Source organism: Paramisgurnus dabryanus, chromosome 18, assembly GCF_030506205.2.
Source record: "Paramisgurnus dabryanus chromosome 18, PD_genome_1.1, whole genome shotgun sequence".
NCBI classification, from domain to species: domain Eukaryota; kingdom Metazoa; phylum Chordata; class Actinopteri; order Cypriniformes; family Cobitidae; genus Paramisgurnus; species Paramisgurnus dabryanus.
In genome coordinates this window covers 30,231,883-30,252,420 of record NC_133354.1, presented here as the reverse complement: position 1 = coordinate 30,252,420, position 20,538 = coordinate 30,231,883, and the positions used below count along the sequence as shown (strand labels likewise).

At 41.4% G+C, this 20,538-nt stretch overlaps 1 protein-coding gene across 1 annotated transcript in view; it reads right to left on the bottom strand.

Annotated features, from left to right (window-relative positions):
* Window positions 1-11,581: 11,581 nt before the first annotated feature.
* The window catches only part of jakmip2 (janus kinase and microtubule interacting protein 2), a 61,379-nt gene continuing 52,422 nt past the window's right edge, over window positions 11,582-20,538 (bottom strand). Inside the window, exons 17-22 of the mRNA XM_065287597.1 lie at window positions 20,404-20,472; window positions 20,186-20,263; window positions 19,066-19,269; window positions 18,195-18,260; window positions 17,015-17,091; window positions 11,582-13,044 (exon numbers count right to left, since the gene is read on the bottom strand). Of these exons, the coding sequence (XP_065143669.1) occupies window positions 17,041-17,091; window positions 18,195-18,260; window positions 19,066-19,269; window positions 20,186-20,263; window positions 20,404-20,472 (468 nt within the window). The 3' untranslated portion in view covers window positions 11,582-13,044; window positions 17,015-17,040. The remainder of the gene's footprint in view (window positions 13,045-17,014; window positions 17,092-18,194; window positions 18,261-19,065; window positions 19,270-20,185; window positions 20,264-20,403; window positions 20,473-20,538) is intronic.

Here is a 20,538-nt window from a genome sequence, read left to right as displayed (position 1 = left end):
TGAATCGGTTCAGTCGGATCATTAGAAAAAACTGCGTGGTTCTCGCTATTGTCTACTGAATAGTGGTGTCAAACGGTGTTATGCAGGCTCTCACAAATACTGTTATCTGTTAATAATTTTAATTACATCTTTAATAATGATCAGGGAGTAAAAAGAGAAGGAGATGAGTAATGGTGAACAAAGGGTGTGTGTGATAGACAGCTGGTCAGCCCCTCCCTAACATTTGTGTGTGATCAGGCTCCACACACACGCGCACACACACATCTCACATAATAAGGCATAGGGGCGATTTCCCAGACAGGGACTATGCATTATAAGAGGTTTGATCATATAAGCCCATTCTGGCATCTTTACACCAGTTAAATATTGCATACATTTTAAAATATCACATATAAAGCCTCAAATGGCCACCTTCGTATCGAATAACTCTCAGAAAACAATCCATCACATACACTGCGGTCCCAAAATTCTGGTCATTTAATTATTCCTAGAATATTAAAAGTGTCTAGGTGGTGGATTCTTTTCCTGCTTAGCCCCCCTAAGCTCTGGAATGATTTAGCTACCCAACAATGTTTCAGAATCAGACTAGTCGATCAATTTAAGTCTAAACTAAAGACGTATATCTCTTTAACAAAGCATTTACATAATAGCTTGTCCGGAACAAAGCATTCACATAATTCGTATGGGTAATATACTTATGCTTGTCTGTAACCGAGCAGATATTCAACCATTATGTATGGCACTTGCAATACATGCGAGCGGCCCCTATGCCAAAAGAGTTTAGTTTTTCTTTCCCTGTCTCACCCTACTAAAAAATACAGCTATGATCAGCATAAGCTGAAGGGCTGGAAGACCAGCTGACCCACCAGCTTGACCAGCTATGCTAGGCTGAGAAGACCATCTTTAAACAGCTACTGCCACCTTAAACCAGCTAAAACCAGCTACCAGCTTATGCTGTTTTGAGCTGGCTTTTCAGTAGGGCATCCTTGAACGTGATGCCCAGCCGACGTCTGACCAATGACCTACCTGTATTCATATGAATATATATATATATATATATATATATATATATATATATATATATATATATATATATATATATATATATATATATATATATATATATATATTAACCCCTAGGGAGTCAGCTGACATTGGCTTCACTTAAAACTGTCTTCGTTGTGTTACGTTATTACGACTTTTGCTAGTTCCTGCTTTTATTAATGTAAAGCTGCCTTGAAACAATTAAAGGTCACGTTCTTCTTGATCCCAGTTTTGAAACTTTAGTTAGTGTGTAATGTTGCTGTAATAGCATAAATAATACCTGTAAAATTAGAAAGCTCAAAGTTCACAACAAACACAAGAAGAACGGGAGCTTTAAATAATTTTGATAAGCGCTATATTACTGCTGGTCATGTTAAGACTAAACAATGGCACTAATATATTTTAAGATATGTAAAATATGCAAGCAGGACTGCAGGATGTAAGTAGAATCTGACTCCCACCAAAGCTTTGATCATGTTGATACTCCTCTAATCCTCTCACTTCAGCCTATTATTAATAGTTCTTCCTAAATACTTCTATTCCTTCCTTAACATTGACCTGAGTGTCATTAATGATCACTCTTTGAGGTGCAAGTGTTTTCTTACTAAAATTAATGATCATCTCTTTCGTCTTTGAAATATTCAAATTAATTTCATCCGATTACACCATAAGATAAAATCATCCGAATCCGGATCTGGCAAGAAAGACAAAATTATTGTACAAACTCTGACAATTATTATGAATAGAACAGGAGAAAGTACACAGCCTTGTGGTGAACCTACTGAAATATTTGACATGTCCGATAGGACCCTATTAATTCTAACCATTTGTTTCCTATCTGTTAAAAAAGTAATAATCCATAAAACTAAACCATGATTAAGATTAAACTGAGTAATAAGTTTCTCCCCTAAAATAATAGAGCCTGCAGATTTAAGAAATTAAATGCCAAGCAAAAGCCGTGCCAAGGCTGCACTATTTTCCAGATGTCGACTAAGAGCATTCAACATCTCACACTCGACATCAACATCCTCTAACGCCTCTTTCAGCACGATATGCAAACTGCAAAGGATCTAAATGTGATCCAACAACTGTCATCAGATTCTTTTTAATCTTTTTTTTTCAAAAGCCTTCATGACTAAGGAAGTAAAGACAATAGGACAGTAATCATTTCCACAAATCAGATACCAGTCATACATTTTAAAAAGACTGAAAAAGTAAGTGGAGCACAGTGATTTAATGTTTACCACATTTGCCTTCTGGGCCTGGGAACTTATTAAGCGGTATAGTCTACAAATGTTTCAATATATCAGATGGATTCAATTTAAAATTATTACAATAACTAGTATTATCTTTAAAAAGTGTTGAGAGGCATATGCAGAGATAGCCCATAACTAAATTTTTGTATGTTTTCTTTTGTGTTCCTTTTTCTATTTGTTGTTTTATCTCTTGGTTTGGTTCTACTTTGTGCATATGGTTGATTTGTACTTGGGAAAACAAACCCTTATTATATTTTTGCATGAATCTGCTGTCCCTTTGTATTCTCTGGCCATGACTCCCACAATTGGTTGCAGGTTTGGGATCTGCCAGTAGAGGGCAGCAGTAACATATTTTTCTTTCACCACAGTCTGTAATGGGAAATAAGAAAGCAGCAAAGCTGCCACAGTTACAGCAATGGGAGGTGATGAATCTGAGAGTCTACCGGCTTAAAATAGCTTACAGGATGATAGGATTTACGAGAAATGTTCTGTGCACATATGCAAATGCAACAGTAGAGGGATAGACGTCTGGATAAGGAATCAGCTCGACAAGAGACCCTATGGAGAGCTCTGCAGCGTCAGTTTACTTTACTTCAGGAAGTGGTCCATACAAGGACTAAACCAACACCTGCTCCCCTTCTAGCCCTCCGTTTACCCCCTTAGATCCAGGATGTGCCCAAAGTGATGTTCCCTGTACGGAAATGTAATATATAACCTCATTCACACAGCACTTTGATCCCAAAAAATACCAGTAAAATTGGAAGACAAGCAGACAGAGGGAAAATTAAAAGATGCGATGTTCCCTTTTACAGCCCACGTCACGGTGACGTCACCGCTCTAGCTGGAGGCAAAAAATAAGTAGGAACTCATAGCCGGCGCGCTAAAAGTTTGAGTTTTTGACTTTAAAATGTCATCTTGTTGTGTTTTTGGCTGCCAGATTAGAAGTAACAGCACTTTTGGTTCAAAAATAAAGTTTTACCGGATCCCGGCAGACATTTCTTCACAGAAATCAAGAAGACAATTGTGGTTGAATGCAATAACGTTACGGCGTACAGACTAGACGGAGACGATCATAAATAATACTCGTGTTTGCAGTGCACACTTCATATCAGGTAAAATAATCTATGCATTTGTAGCCTACTGTTGTGTTGGTTTTATCTAGTACAAATCAGCAAGTTTCTGTTTTATAGGTGAAAAGTCGCCAACCGCGCTATTGTTTAGCTTAAAAAAAAAACATACAGCGATAGATGTGTATGCCATCGTTTGAATAGTCTCTTAAAATAATCCACATTGCTAATCATAGTTAGCCCAGTGATAAGTTACATAAGACAGTAAGCCTAGACAAAATTACCCAAATCCACCTGAAAGTAATTCATATGTTGTCTATGAAATATCTAAAACCTGGTTAAAATCGCAAGAGTTAATTTACAAAAATACCTGTCACGGTCCCGCAGAATCAGTGACTGTACATATTCGACCAGATCCGAAACTTCTTCTCCATCCATGTTTAATAAATCCCTCCTAAAACGTGCTAGTTTAAGCTTGTCAACATAGCCTCTGCAGCTCTTTCTGCCTCCAGCTAAGCCCCGCCCACACAAATACGTCACAATGTTTACCAACTGTAAAAGGGTCTATACTCTCAAACTGGGGTAATAATCAAGGACTTTGCTGCCGTACCACGGCTGCAGGAGGTGCGATGAAATTACGCAGTGCCAGAAAATATTCCCCTGCCATTGAAAGATACCAAGGGGACTACTTACAGGCGCTGCGTAATATCATTGCCCCTGCTGCAGTCCTTGCTATTACTCAGAATGAGAGTATAGTCCTAACCATATCGGCCTAGAAAATCACAACTTTTAATTTTCGGTCAGTAGTACACGACGTAACTACAGAAGAGTCAAGTTTTAAATAGGAAAAATAACGCAACTTGTCAGAAAGTCTTTTATTTTGAAATCGCGTTAATATCATTTCCGTTCCGAGCGCGTCACATCTTCATTCACTCACACATGCATACATCCCCACACACCTACAACGTAACTACATATGTACTCATTCGTACATCAATGCCTGTACTTAAAACTTCAATAATAAAGTTTCTGGATGAATGATTTCTCCGTGCCCTTCTCTCTGACCGGAGCACTGTCAAAGGAAACTGTCAGACCAGTATTATCCCCTTCAGAGTGACTCACTCTATCACATGGTCCTTCGAGCCGGATTTGACAGCTTTCTGGAGACAATATGGAGCCAGGACAACCATCTGCAGATCCAGCAGTGCGTTCTCGACCCCAGCGGGAGATACATTTACCAGCATCACTTGCAAACTTTGAAGTTGGTTACAAACCAAGAGTTACAGCAATACCTTCCACTGAAGCTGAGGAACTTGGAGCAGCAGCCTCAGCTCACAACATCCCGAACCCTGATTCACTTTCACTGCCATTTGTGAGAGCAGAGTCGAATAGATCCGTGACATCTTCTCATCGTAGCCATCGTAGCAGACCGAGATCTCAAGCCAGTGTTGCTTCATCAACCAAGAGGTCCGTTGCAGACGGTCTATCAGAGTTACAGAATGCCATATTGGAGGAGCAGGTCAAGCGTATGGAGTTAGCAGAAGTGCAGCGGCAGATTAAGGAGCAGACGCTAGTGGATGAGCAGTGTACTCTTCTAGACAAAGAAGCCAGAGAAGCCCTCAATGAGAAGGAGGATCTCCTCAGAGAACAAGAACGGCAGAGACGTCGACTGGAGGAGAAAGCAGAGAGGGCATACAAGAGTAAAGAGGCTATCACCAGGCATCAGATGTTGCAACGGCGACTGAAAGAGAAAGAGATAGAATTGGCGCAAGCAGTTCTTATTACGTCTTTCATGAAAGAGGACGAAGGAATTGAGAGTTCCCGATCCTCCAAACCCCTCAGTGAATGTGAGTACAACCCAAGGTCTTCATCAGAAGTTAAGCCTTCCCTATTCCACTCACAAGGTGTACATGGACTGCTCCATTCTACTCCATCTAATCATGTTTTTACCATCAGTCTCCAGTGTAGTCATTAGTCCACCTGTTTTGACCAGTCTTACATCAGTTCAGCCTGCTTATACTACTACTAGTGTAATTGCCCAGTCACAGCCTACATATATTACAATGCATCCTCCTCCTGTAACCATCAACCCGGCTTCACAGTCAGCTCCCAGACCAGCTGTGAGAGATGTTACTTCACGTGATGCAGCTGATAACACGCTGTCAGATCCTTACCCCGCAAGGCCACTTTCTTCACGACAGGACACAGCGCTTACAGATCACAGGGCAGCGCCGGATACAGATCTTATGGAGCTCCTAGTTGCCACCTCTTATGGGCTTCCTAGACCTACTCTACCTCACTTCACCTCAGGTAAAGAGTCAGACTTTGCACTGCTTAAGATGGCTTTGGACAATTTGCTCGATACACATGCTCACCTTACAGAACAGTTCAAATATCAAGTCCTCTTCGATCACTTGAAACTGCCAAGCGCCTACAAGCTAGCTCAAGCTTACATGTACCATCCAAAACCGTACACTGCAGCCCTCCAAGCTCTCCAAGATAAGTATGGGCAATCGCGCCAGCTTGTGCAGAGCGAGCTAGGTGCCATCTTAAACTCACCTCAAGTCAGATCTGGAGATCCAGAAGCATTCGACAACTTTGCCCTATCAGTACAAAGTCTAGTTGGCATGCTCCGTTCCCTCGAGGGTGAGAATGGCTACGAACTACGATGCGGATCCCACGTCGATAGACTGCTCAGCAAACTGCCTATTAACTATTGAGACGCGTTTGTGGAATACAGCATAAATCGAGGCATACTGAGGACTGGCACTGATCAGACCTACACGCTTGAAGACTTATCTGTTTGGCTTCAGTTAAAGTCACAAGCAAAGCGCATTTCGTCTCGAGCAGCTCTGATGTTCCAAGATCAGCCTAAGCCAGTTAAGGGTCAGAGGAAATCCCCGGGTCCTTCATCTAATGTGTTTTACAACACTGAGAGCCAAGCTAAGGTAGCCCCTCCAGATTCTGCTCACAGCACAAAGTCACCTAAAGGTAAACCCAGTGTAAAGCCTTACTGCCCATACTGTGACACTCGTGAGCATTACCTCAGCTTATGTCCCAAATTCAAAACGCTCACTACATCAGAGATTTCTGCCTGGATTAAAGACAGAGGCTGTTGGCGGTGTGGCAGGACCCATAAACCTGAGGCATGTACTCTCAAGAAACCTTGCCAAGTGTGCAAACAGCAACATTTGACCGTGCTCCACGAAGTGTGTTCTCAAGACGCTAAGAAAGTGTTAATGGTCAGTGCTGCTCCCGACACCATATACGTTGATCGTCCTAGTCGTCCGCAACGAGTCATGTTGAAGCAAGTTAAGGTGCGCCTGTACAATGCCGAGCATTCTCTGGAAGGTTTCGCTATTTTAGACGACGGATCAGAAAGAACCCTCATCCTTCCCTCAGCAGTCCGGCACCTCCATTTGAGTAAAGAGCCTGAAAATTTGCCTTTGCGTACTGTCCGCCATGAAGTGATCCATCTACAAGGAGCATCTGTCTCTTTCGATATCTCCCCGGCTCATTCTCCTAAACAAAGGTACCACATTTTTCATGCCTTCACTGCTGGTGAGCTAAGCTTGTCTGAGCATAGATATCCTGTCAAGTCACTCATGCGCAGATACCCCCATCTGCAAGGTCTTCCTCTGCCAAATGTTGAAAAGGTCCAGCCGCTTCTGCTGATAGGATCTGACTTTCCACATCTGCTGCTTCCCAAACAACCGGTCAGAACAGGTCCTCCTGGGAGTCCTGTAGCTGTGCGTACTGCCCTTGGTTGGACATTGCAAGGCCCAGCCAACCTCAACCTTACTGATGAGCACTCTCACTGCTACTTCACCATGTCCCCTAATTCAGAGCTGCAGCGGCACGTTGAACGGCTGTGGGAAGTTGACATAAACCCTTATGCCAACACTAGGACTGTGATCCGCTCCAAAGAAGATCAGCAGGCCCTAGAATTGCTGGAACAGGGCACCGTCAAAGTGGAAGTGGATGGAGTAACAAGGTATGCTACTCCATTACTGAGGCGCAAAGCTAGCCTTACACTCTGGACTCCAAAGTACACATTGCTCCCACAGCTACGGAGTACAGAACGCCGTCTAGCTAAAGACACTGCTCTAGCCATCACCTACTGTCAAGAAATACAGAAGCTTGAACAGTTGGGCTATGTCAAACCTCTACCTTCCGACACCGTAGACAGCTCCACAGAGTCCTGGTATCTGCCGCACCACGTTGTTCACCACAACGGTAAGGCGAGGATTGTCTACAACTGTTCCTACCAGCACAATGGTCAAAGTCTCAACAGCCAACTGTTGCCCGGTCCGACTTTAGGTCCTACTCTCCTCGGTGTACTTCTACGTGTCCGAGAACACAGTGTGGCTATCAGTGGTGACATCAAATCGATGTTTCATCAGGTTCGCCTGGTACCAGAAGACAAGCCCCTTCTCCGTTTTCTCTGGAGAGGTATGAAGAAGGAGGAGGAACCAACAGTGTATGAGTGGCAGGTTCTGCCATTCGGGACGACATGCAGTCCCTGTTGTGCCACATACGCCCTTCAGCGGCATGTGAAGGATAACAGCAGCGGTCATGAGGACATCCTACATCTTGTGGAGACTGCCTTCTACGTCGATAACTGTTTGACCAGTGTCACCAACGCTGATGAAGCCAAGACCCTTATCGACAGGATGCGTAAACTGCTCTCAACTGGAGGCTTCGACATCAGGCAGTGGGCAAGTAACATCCCCACAGTTGTGGATCATCTTCCATCGGAAGCGAAAGCAGCAAGCACTGAGTTGTGGCTCTCTCAGCCTAGACAAGATCCGGAAGAGCCAGCCTTAGGCCTCCGCTGGAACTGCCTTACCGATCGCCTTGGGTACCGCCACAGACCAGTAGAGTATTCACAGCCAACTCTGAGGAATGTCTACAAAGTAATGGCAACACAATATGATCCCCTAGGGTATCTAATCCCATTTACCACACGAGCGAAGATCCTGATCCAAGACCTGTGGAAAGTGGGAGTTGGCTGGGATGAAACAATCAGACCAGAGGCTCTGCTGGATATCTGGACACAATGGGAGAGGGAACTAGTTCATCTTTCACAAGTGGAAATACCCCGATGCTATGTCCCATCCTTAGCAGACTCTGGGTCATCCAGACGAGAGGCACATATCTTTTGCGACGCCTCTGAAAGAGCCTACGGGTCCGTCGCTTACCTCCACACCCAAGATAATCAAGGTGAAGTCCACATTGCATTCCTGATGGCTCGGTCACGAGTAAGCCCTCGCAAACAACTATCTATGCCACGCCTCGAATTGTGTGCCGCTTTAGCCGGGGCTCAGATGGCTAAAGTCATTATGACAGAACTGTCACTCCATTCCCAGCAAGTCACTCTTTGGACCGATGCAATGACAGTCTTAATGTGGCTCAATTCGGACTCGTGTCGCTACAAGGTCTTTGTAGGTACTAGAGTCTCTGAAATTCAAGAACTTACTGAGAACTCAACTTGGCGGTATGTTAGCACCATTGACAATCCAGCCGATGACCTTACTCGCCGCAAACCCTTGCTCGATCTCAGCCAGCCGAACCGGTGGAACCAGGGTCCACCATTCCTTCGGCAACATCCAGATTCCTGGCCAGTGTTCCAGTTAGTAGAAGCTCAAGAAGCTGACGAGGATGAACTTCGGAGAATAATGTTCTGTGGAGCCATCACCTGCTCTCCGACCACAACACTCAGGTCTGATATAGACGACTGGGACAGTCTTCTTAAGGCTACCCATGAGAGCCTTCACGGGGCGGCTAATGACCAGAAGAGCCCCACTATGACAGCCGCTGATGTCCAAGCAGCAGAGCTACATGTCCTCAGACAAGCCCAGAGGGAGTCCTTCCCTGAAGAGGTGGAAACTCTTTCTACTGGTAAGCCAATCTCGAGACAGAGTCGCCTGCTCATGCTTACTCCAGAGTATGATGAAGCTGTTGGCCTAATGAGAGTGGGAGGTAGACTACGCAGAGCAGAAGATCTTGACCCGGATACGATACATCCTATCATCCTCGATCCTAAATCTCATGTCACGAAGCTGCTCATTAAGAAGTATGACAGTGAACTGCTACATCCTGGGCCCGAACGGGTTTTCGCCGAAATGAGGAGAAGATATTGGATCCTCAGGGGAAGAGAGTCCATCAAGCGTCATCAGCACGGCTGTGTTGAATGTCAGAAATGGCGTGCTACTCCAGTAGTCCCTCAGATGGCAGACTTACCCCCTGCCAGACTCCGCCTATACAAGCCACCTTTCTGGTCGACTGGGGTTGATTGTTTCGGCCCCTACAGTGTCAAGGTGGGCCGGCGTACAGAGAAGCGGTGGGGTTTGATTTTCAAGTGCATGACCACAAGCTGTGTGCATCTTGACCTACTGGAGAGCATAGACACTGATGCTTTCCTGATGGCTCTCCGTCGTTTCATCGCCCGCCGCGGCAAACCATTTGAGATCCTCTCTGACAGAGGAACCAACTTCCGAGGTGGAGCTGCGGAGCTGTAAGCTAGTTTTGCCGCTTTAGAAGTTCCTCTTCAAGAACAGCTAGCCAAACAGCAAATTGAGTTCCGTTTCAACCCCCCTGGGTCTCCACACTTTGGGGGGACGTGGGAACGAGGGATCAAGTCGATTAAGTCAGCCCTTCAAGTCATCCTTCAGGACCATACCGTCGCCGAACCTGTGCTGCAGACTGTGCTGATAGAAGTGGAGGGAATACTTAATGCTAAACCGCTTGGGTACATCTCCTCCGATGCTGCAGATCCGGACCCCGTCACACCGAATCTGCTGTTGATGGGACGCCGCGACGCATCACTCCCACAGGCTGTCTATGCATCTAGTGACCTTCTCAGCCGAAGAAGATGGCGCCACAGCCAGATCCTGGCGGACCACTTTTGGTCCAACTTTATCCGTCGTCATCTTCCGGACCTTCAGAAGCGGTCGAAGTGGAACAAGGACACAGACAATCTGACTGTTGGCCAGGTGGTGATGGTAGTTGATTCGCAGCTACCTAGAGCTCAGTGGCCCATTGGAAGAGTGGTGAAGATTTGTTCTGGTTCGGATGGACGAGTCAGGGCAGCTGAAGTTAAGGTCAAGGGACAGACCTACCTACGGCCAGTTGTGCGTCTTGTGCGGTTGCCAGCCTGGGAGGACGCTGACTAAGTAGACTTTTCTCTGGGATTCAAATTTATTGCTAAATTTGGGGGCGGCTATGTCAGAAAGTCTTTTATTTTGAAATCGCGTTAATATCATTTCCGTTCCGAGCGCGTCACATCTTCATTCACACACACATGCATACATCCCCACACACCTACAACGTAACTACATATGTACTCATTCGTACATCAATGCCTGTACTTAAAACTTCAATAATAAAGTTTCTGGATGAATGATTTCTCCGTGCCCTTCTCTCTGACCGGAGCACTGTCAAAGGAAACTGTCAGACCAGAATTATCCCCTTCAGAGTGACTCACTCTATCACACAACTCTTTGGTTATTTTTTAGCGTGATGCTAATGGTCTAATCAGGTTCAATGGATTATTCTAGCTATGCTAAAATTGGTAACCGCCAGACCCGGAGATCAGCTGAATGGATTCCAAAATGGTAAAAATGGCGTGTCCCTTTAAAAATGTATATAAATATGTTAGTATCACATATCTAGATCCTCTGGATATATGAATGGATAGTATTACAATATATTACCCAAAGATTAAACTATATTAAACAGAGCTCAAAAGAAACCCACCTCTTCCATGTAGACATAACGCAAAAAGGGAAGAGAAGGTGCAAAAACAGGAGATTGCGTTTGATGCTGTAGTCACAGAATTAAAGATGGAAGATGCACACATATAGAGACCCAAATCAGGTATACATTAAAACATGTCCTTTTTCTGTAATTCTACATCTACAACGAACATGATATTTTCTATACCCTTTACAAATGCACTAAGTGACTCAAGTTGTTCAGCCTGATGGTTGACTTTGGGGCATACAGTATAATAAATGATAACAAAAACTATTTTCATGATAAGCATGTGATTAATCCTGATCAAATTAAGTAATTAATACCTATTCATTCTATGTATTAAGCTTTACACTTCATTATCTTGGAAATAAATGATTTTCATCATAATTTTATCGTGACTCTTATCAGATCTGTGTGGATGGGAGCCAGCACAACATAAAGAAACAGAAGAATCTGTTCTCGAGGAGGTATTTAGCCTTTATAAAATGAAGCCAAACCGAGTATACAGAATGCCCTCTCAAAAACATATTTACAAGCTCGACACAAAGCCAATTACAGAGAGTTAGAAAGATCGTTTGGTACAAACCAGTTAGTTAAAGTCCTGCTGGTATCTACAGCCGTTGATCTGAAAGAGTAGAAAAGAATTGGGCACAGGGGTTTTTATAATTTAATACATGGACAGTCGAGGAAGGCAGAAAACATCTGCAGCCATCACCACAATATACACCTCAATGCAATTTAACTTTATAAACTGCAGAGCAACTGTATTGCTCAGACTGCAGGATAAGATAAAGACACATGACATGTACATATCAACAAACATACTGGATATTTATATATCTATATATATTACACTGCACTCCTACAGAGGTACATTTGATCATAGACGTAGAAGAGTATTATAAGACATGATAAGGCCTCATTCAGGAAAACTTTCTGTTTGAATCGTTCATGAAACCATTCTTACATAAACTCACAAACAATTCAGGCAACAGTTTACACCAGAATGATATTAATTGCATAAACCGTCACATGATGTGACAGATACAGCAGGAATGATTACTTACTTGCATAGTCACGTGATGTGACAATTTACACCAGAAGAGTTTTATTTGTATAAACTGTTGCATGATATCTTTATTTATCCAAGGATTATTCGCCATGTGTTTCAATTCAACTATGTCATTTATGCAAGTATAGCATCATACAGCAAGCCAATTATCATAAGAATGGTTTTATAAATACTTTATGCTTATTTTTCATGAATGAGGCCAGATGAAGGGAATAACTGAACAAAAACAAAAAAGAAACAATTAAAAACTAGGATCGGTCAAATGCATCTAGGCAAATTTCTAGGAGTGAAGACAGAACTGCTTGTGTAGATGGTTTGTAATGGACGGTCTCTCTCTGTCTGTCTCTGTGTCCTTTCTGTATTCAGGCAGTGAGAAAGACACCTCTCCCGAGGGGTCCTGACAACAGAGATGTCATCTCACCAGCGAACCCTGATTCAGCACCCATAACTCCTGTCAGATGATGTGCGTGCGTATGCCAAAGCGTTCATCCCTTTTTTAATTTGTGTATGTGGGAAGACAGACAGATGGACAGAAAGAGGTTCGTGGGTTGCGGCTGGTGGTAGTCGCAGTGAAAGCAGTTAAGACATGACGGGTCCCTGCATGGCAGAGATAATCCACAGTCCTCAAGTTTGGTTTCTGATGTAAGTGTGATTTTGTCCTGGTACTCCACAGAGGTCTTAGTTTCTGTAATCCAGAACCCAAATCCAGTTCAGCGTTCCCAGTAGAGTCCGTCGTTCTGAATGTCCCGATTCAACACAAGCAAAACAAAACGTCCACCGATACACCTCGAGTCATTACAACCAGAAAACTGCAGTTGCATGCGACAGCTCCAGGTTGCTTGAAATCCTGTAGAGACATCAGTTTTGAGAGGAACATTAACAAGGATTATTGAATACCATAATCTGACTAAAGTCATCATCAAAGTAAACACAAATCGAATTAAGACAGGTGGATTGTTCCTATTTTAGTTGCATTATCAAAGTGCATCGCAAACATCTATACACCTTAACTCTTTCCCTGTCATTGACGAGTTATCTCATCAATTAAGAGAAAACGTTTCCATGCCAAAGCTTCTCTAGGCGTAGTGATATTACGCACTGCCCGAAAATAGTCCCCTTGGTTACTTTCAATAGAGGGTATGCACGTGATGTCACTATGGTGAATGTGGCTGTGGTTACGCCCACTGAGCGGCAAAGTCCGAGCTGAAAAATTTGTGCACAGTGAGAACTCTTAATGGAAAAAAGCTGTTGTGCGATAGACTGTACTAACAGATTTAACAAGAATTTGGAGCTATCGTTTTACATAGATCGTTCATGCCAACGTCCACAAACCACAGGTGGGTTGACAAGTTGGTAGGATATCAAGCATAGGTGGACACTACTTATTTTACTTTCTACTTAAAGTGCCCGTATTATGAAAAACTCACTTTTTCTGGGTTTTGGGGTGTTCATTTGTGTCTCTGATGCTCCCACACGCATACAAACTTGGAAAAAAATCCATCCATGCTGTTTTGAGTGAGATACAGGTTTCTGAATGTCCTCTGCCTTGAGTCTCAGATTGCGCGAGTTAAAACTCAGCTCCGTTGTGACGTAACAAAAAGTTTCGTCACATTCAGTTTGAATTTTTGAACTTTTAAAAACAAAGTTTTAACGCGTGATTATTGGAACCCGGAGTAATCTTATATACAGTGTGTTACGACGCAAACAGTCCTCAGATTGTAGGCGATAAGACCTTCATGCGAAATCTGATGTAAACAACAGACTATGTATCTATATTTCACGGATTATAAGCATTTGTGGACAAAAATGGTAATTGGATGTATTTTATTGGACTTTCATGGATCATTCACACATCTGAAACAGACTGGATTCGATTCGCGATCGTTGTATCAACAAAAAAAGGTAAGAAGTCACGTTATATTTTGCATTTTGTCATCTTCGGTCACAAAATACAACATTAGAGCATCTATATCTCAAAACAGAGATCATACATTGATGCTAATCCCGTAAATTATACCTTTTAAATGTATAGTGATGTTAAAATTGTTTAAGTTAGGCTATATAGATATTTTTGCAGGCTAGATAGTTTGCAGCGTGGTTTCGAAAGTTAAAAAAAAATTTAACGGCTTTATTTTACAATTCTACAAGAACTAAGTAATAGTGCTTTGCCAAACTAAAAGTGTTTTGCCAAACTAACCGGGACCGGGCCTTACCGCCCCGGCTTTTCTGACGAGGCTAACCCCCGAGCATAACTGTTACGGTCCGGACCTCCCGGTAGCTTCTAGCAATTAGCACGTGGTCCACAAGCAGTATACATCCCCCGCCGGGTCTTAATTTCTGTAATTTGCAAAAATAATGCGTTTGAAAATGTTTTATAACGGGAATATGTTAGCATTGTCCTGGGAAAACGAGTTTATTGTTGAAACTGCTACATCACAATTTACGCTGGAATCATTGTGTGTCATGATGAGTTTGACAGACCGAGACCGGGCCTTACCGCCCCGGCTTTTCTGATGAGGCTAACCCCCGAGCCTCTAATAACTGTAACGGTCCGGACCTCCCGCTAGCTTCTAGCAATTAGCACGCGGTCTACAAGCAGTATACATCCCCCGCCGGGTCTTAATTTCTGTAATTTGCGAAAATAATGCGTTTGAAAATGTTTTATAACTGGAATATGTTAGCATTGTCCAGGGAAAACGAGTTTATTGTTGAGACTGCTACATCACAATTTACTCTGGAATCATTGTGTGTCATGAGTTTCTTCTCCTGTAGTGTACTTATTAGTGATACTTTTCTGCTTGATTTGTCTGTTGGCAACATAAACCGTTAATAATAATAATATATAAAATAATAACACAGTATGGTCTGTACTGCTCACGATATCACTATGCACGCGCACGGGGACATATGACGTTAGTAGTGGGGCGTGATCAAAGGAGCAGCAGCTCATAAATATGTAAGACTAGCTCAAAACGGCACAATCTGAACTGCCCTGAAACAGAGGCTCCTAGAGATGGGTAACAATCTTTTCCTACAAGCTATTTCGAGCAAACAACTTTTGAAACATGCTTTATGGAACTCATACACCTATTTAACTTGTGGTAAAACAGTCATTAGATGTGCACTTTAAAACTATTTTTTCAAGTCTTTTGTATTTTATCAGTGTTTTTCTTTGAAAAACATACATTCCAAAGCATATTATCATCATTTTACTCTATTACATTTCAAGTTTTTGTTTTACATTTAATATTTAAGTACATTTACGTTTTACTAATTTTAATGTAATTAGGTATTAAATAAATTTTAATATGCAATATTAAAGAATACACAGTATGATAGAATGTAGTTAAGTAAATTTTTTCCCAAAATAAACACCCTAATAAAGCACAGATGCTTGGAAAATGTAATTAATGTAACCAAGTATTGTCCACCTCTGCTATCAAGTCCAACTAAATTCAATTTAAGTTGATAATAGTTAGTTTTACTGGCATTTTCGCAGCTGCTATGAAAACCAGCCATTTTGTTGAAAGTTAGCCAACTCAACAGGGCGAGCTCCGGCGTGGTCACATGGAAAAGTAACGTCAATGCATATCCTCTATAGCAGGGGACTATTTTCAGATGCGGCGTAATATATCACTACGCCTGTTACAGCACCAAAGTCCTTGATTATTATGCCAGAATGAAAGTATAGTTCCTAGCCATATCTGCCTAGAAAATTCAAGTCAAGGTCTATTTAGAAGAGTCAAGTTTTAAATAGGAAAAATATCCAAACTCTTTGGTTATTTTTTAGCTTGATGCTAATGGTCTAATCAGATTCAAAGGATTGTGCTAGGCTATGCTAAAAGTGGTACAGCCAGATAAGCTGAACGGAAAACGGTAAAAATCTAATGTTTCTACTCTAGGGGAACTGGAAAATTAGCATATTTTCAAAAAAGTCATGTCCCTTTAAGCGAAGCCTGCAAAGTCAGCATAAAAACGCGTAACAGTACACACTACCAGGGAAGGAGACCAGAGGCTGGTTTCTTTGAATGGAAGTCAATGAAGTAGAGGCATCAATAAGCTGAATTAACCACTTTTGTATGGAATTTGCCTATTATTTATTGAATTGACAGCATCTTCATTATTCTTCATCATGTTTTAAACTAAACAATACTTTTGTATTGCTAGTATTTAGGTTTTTGTGTGTAATTAAAATGCTACTATATAAGAGAAGGCAGTTTAAGGGGTGTTGTGATGGGTAGGACTCATGTGATACATTACAATCAGTATTGCTGTTTAATCATAGATATTGTGTAATATGATGAGATGTTGTTATATTCTCTAAAGAAATAAAAACAAATCACTGTTTCCTTACAGGTTCCTTATAGGTTTCCCCTATGAAAATAAGAAATGAATTGTAATGACTGAATATTATATATTACTATGATGCTGAATGCATTTAATGAATAAAGGGAAAATAAATCATTATAGATATTGTATCATGTTTAATGAAAAAATGTGCAAGATGAAACACCCAAAACTGTAACGAAATCAAACTGTTATTTCTGAAGGACCGTCAGACGGCGTGGCATGGGGACGTTATAATGCCATTAATGGATTTAAGTCCTATTACATATAAAACGGAAACAAGGAGGGACTATTCTTAGAGCAACTCATGAACACCCTTTAGTAGATTATTTTCTTATTCAAAATAAGTAGATTACAGCTATCCATGTAAATGTAGTCAGAATAGTTTTGTTGAAAATCCTGCATAGTGCGCCTTGACGATACTGATTAAAAAATATATAATAATATCAGTGCAGAGATCCTGAACTCACCTGTGCAGCAGGAGATGTCACACACATCAAGGCCAAAGAATAAAGGCAAGAGAGAAAAATAAAAACAGAAATAAAAACTGGAAAAAAGAAAAAGTAAAGAGGGTTATAAAAAGGCATTAACTAGGACACCAGGATACAAGGTCATACAAATACACAACATCAGTTTGTGATTGAGATGATCATGTGGATCATGTAACCCTGGATCCTAACACAGCTATTTTATTCATGGATGATGAGGGGGGGCCCTGAGATGGTGCCAGAGGGGCCCCAGTTTAATGACATTTAAAAAATACATTAATTTATCATAGGTTCTGTTTTTATCCCTATACAAACAATTGTCAGGTTGTACAACCAATCATTGTCTATTTGTCAAAAGTTTTAATATGTCATGCTGATTGTTTGTTTTATTTGATAGTGGGACTTCTTTATGGTTGCATCCCTTCACCCTTTTCCAACTAGTTTACATTGAACATTGACTTCTACTTGAATGCCGGTTAAAGCTTTTGCCTGTGATATCAAACTCATATATATAATTTATAAATACAATTAAAATGTGTTTGATAAAATAGGATTTTATACTGGTTGTGTACCACCTGACACAGAAAGTGTCACAGTCTAGTAAAGTGGCTATATTTATTTAGAGACATCTACAAACTTTTCATTCAGCCTAAAGACCATCTGTGGTTCACTGGATGATATGATTTACTACTTCTTCACTTCTTAATTAAAGTGCCATGATTGTGGTTGTTGGACCAAAGCTTTTCAATTATCTTAACATCCCAACAGCTATTGATATTTGTGAAATTTGTTTATAGGAAACATTTTTTATGTTATTTTCACATTTTTTCAACATTTGTTCATCTTCCTACAGAAGTGATGATGCAGTTTGTCTTTTAAGGTAATGGTGATACAGCAGATACTGGCCATGAGCTTCATCTGTGGTTGTACAGATGATGATTCAGACACTCATCTCACCTGAGGTGTTCACCAAAGTTTTTAAGTTTCAACTTTTAACATTTCAAGTTTGTAAAGACATCTCTAACCTCCCATTTCAGTGACTTTTATGTCACCCAATTGGAGCCAAGCTGATGGTGTATGTGTCTTTACAGTAACAATAGTAATTAATTTGACTTGACAGCAAATAAAACACAGAAGAAGTGGTGTTGTAAATCTGTGGTACCTTCTCTTCTAGATCCTTGATCTGTTTTCTTTGAATATCAGTCTTATCCTCCAGGTCTCTTATTCTCTACATTAATAAACACACATCACAAACACTGTGTTACTCATAATGTCACTTACTTAAATATGAATACATGCCTAACTAGATCTCAATAAAATAACATCACTGAAATGAAACTGAAAATGCATATAACTTCAAATGTTAAGATTGAAAAGCATATTGTCTAGTTGTTTAGTTACATTATTATCTGCTGCCCTCTTCTGTTCAACTCTTCACCAACTGGATTTAATTATTTTAATGCTGATCATAACTATAAGCAAAAATAAATGTATCTTTAAAAAAATACATAGCTTGGCCTGAAACTCATCATTTCAAAACTCCCTGTAACTTTTTCCATTACCATATTTTTTTTTTGGGGGGGGGGGGGGGGGGGGTTATGAGACACAAATCAGCAAGAGTCATAATTTTAAACTGTTCAATTAAACTATTATTTAAACCATATAATTCACTATTTACTGCACTTTACACATTTTACTTACTATAAGTGACTTTGTAACCGTGTCAACAGTCAATCATCATAGTATTAGTAGACTTTACTGCTTTAATATTTACTAATACTTTTTTGTGATCCCAAATGTCAATTGTCTACTAACCCAAACCCTCCCCCTAACATCTACTAATACTCTCATGAGAGTACTTATAGTTGATAGAAGGTCTAAAGTGAACTATGAAAATAAAGTGTAACCTATTCATTATCATACATAATAAAGTTATCAGATGAAATAAAGTATTTATGTGCACTTCCCAAAAATCCCTAAACTGAGTAAACACAACATCAGACTTTGGGGACGTGAAGAGAGAGGTCAGATACCTGATGGGCCTGATGAAGGAGCTCCATCCTTTCCTGCAGAATCTGACAGTCATACTCTCTGCTCTTACGCAGCATCTGTCTGCGCAGTTTCTCCACAGCTGAACGTAACTCATCCTTCTGCAGCTCATCCAGAGCTTCTCCGTACGTTATCACTTTCTCCTGCTGTAGTGCGTTGTACAGTGTTGCCTCCAACTCCTGGATTTGCTGTTGAACACACATGCATGTGCACACACACACACACACACACACATATTCTGGTTTCCATGTTTTGTGCGGACATTCCATAGACGTAATGTATTTTATACCGTACAAACTGTATAGTCTATTTCCTTCCCGTAACCCAAACCCTAACCCCAATCATCTCAGAAAACTTTCTGCTACTTCACATTTATAAGAAACATCATCCTGTTTGATTTATAAGTTTGTTTCCTCATGGGGACCTCAAAATATCCTCAAGACATTTTCATTATAAATGTTAATCTGCATGTAAAACCCTAATGTCATCTTGCAGCTATAATAATGATTAGTTACATTTATATAGCGCTTTTCTGCAGACCTCAAAGCGCTTTACATATGAATGGGGGAATCTCCTCAACCACCACCAAATGTGCAGCATCCACATGGATGATGCGACGGCAGCCATATTGCGCCAGAACGCCCACCACACACCAGCTTATTAGTGAAGATGAGACCAAGTGATATAGCCAATTAGTAGATATGGGGATGATTAGTAGGCCAATGGGCAAGTATGCTGGGGCACACCCCTACTCTTTTTCAAATGACATCCTGGGATTTTTAATGACCACAGAGAGTCAGGACCTCAGTTTAACGTCTCATCCGAAAGACGATGCTTTTTGACAGTATAGTGTCCCCATCGCTATACTGGGGTGTTAGGACCCACACAGACCACAGGGTGAGCACCCCCTGCTGGTCTCACTAACAACTCTACCAGCAGCAACCTGGCTTTCCCAGGTGGTCTCCTATCCAAGTACTGACCAGGCTCAGCCCTGCTTAGCTTCAGTGGGCAAGCTGTCTTGGGCTACAGGTGATATGGCAGCTGGCAGTTTTGGTTCAGTGTCTCTGTTCAGTAAGTAAGGAAATGCCTGTTGTGTCTTTGTACCATGTAAGCCTGATCCAGGGCCTGTTTCCTGTAGTCCAGTTCCTCCTCCAGATATCCCTTCTGTTTGCGGAACATATCCTGTAAATCAAGAGTCGATACTTTAAAACATCACTTTCACGTTTGTAGCTTGGTAGATGATTTCTGCTTCTTAACATGATGATTAACACTATAGAAGATATTGTGGGTTTTAAATGTTGTGTGTGAAATAAAATGCGCACCATCTCCAGCTCAAGGTCCATCATCTTCTGGTGCAGAGCTGCTTCAGTGCCTTCAATCTGCTGAATCCACTGTAGTGTTCACACATACACACATACACGCAAGCACGCACATAGACACACAAGCACATGCTGATT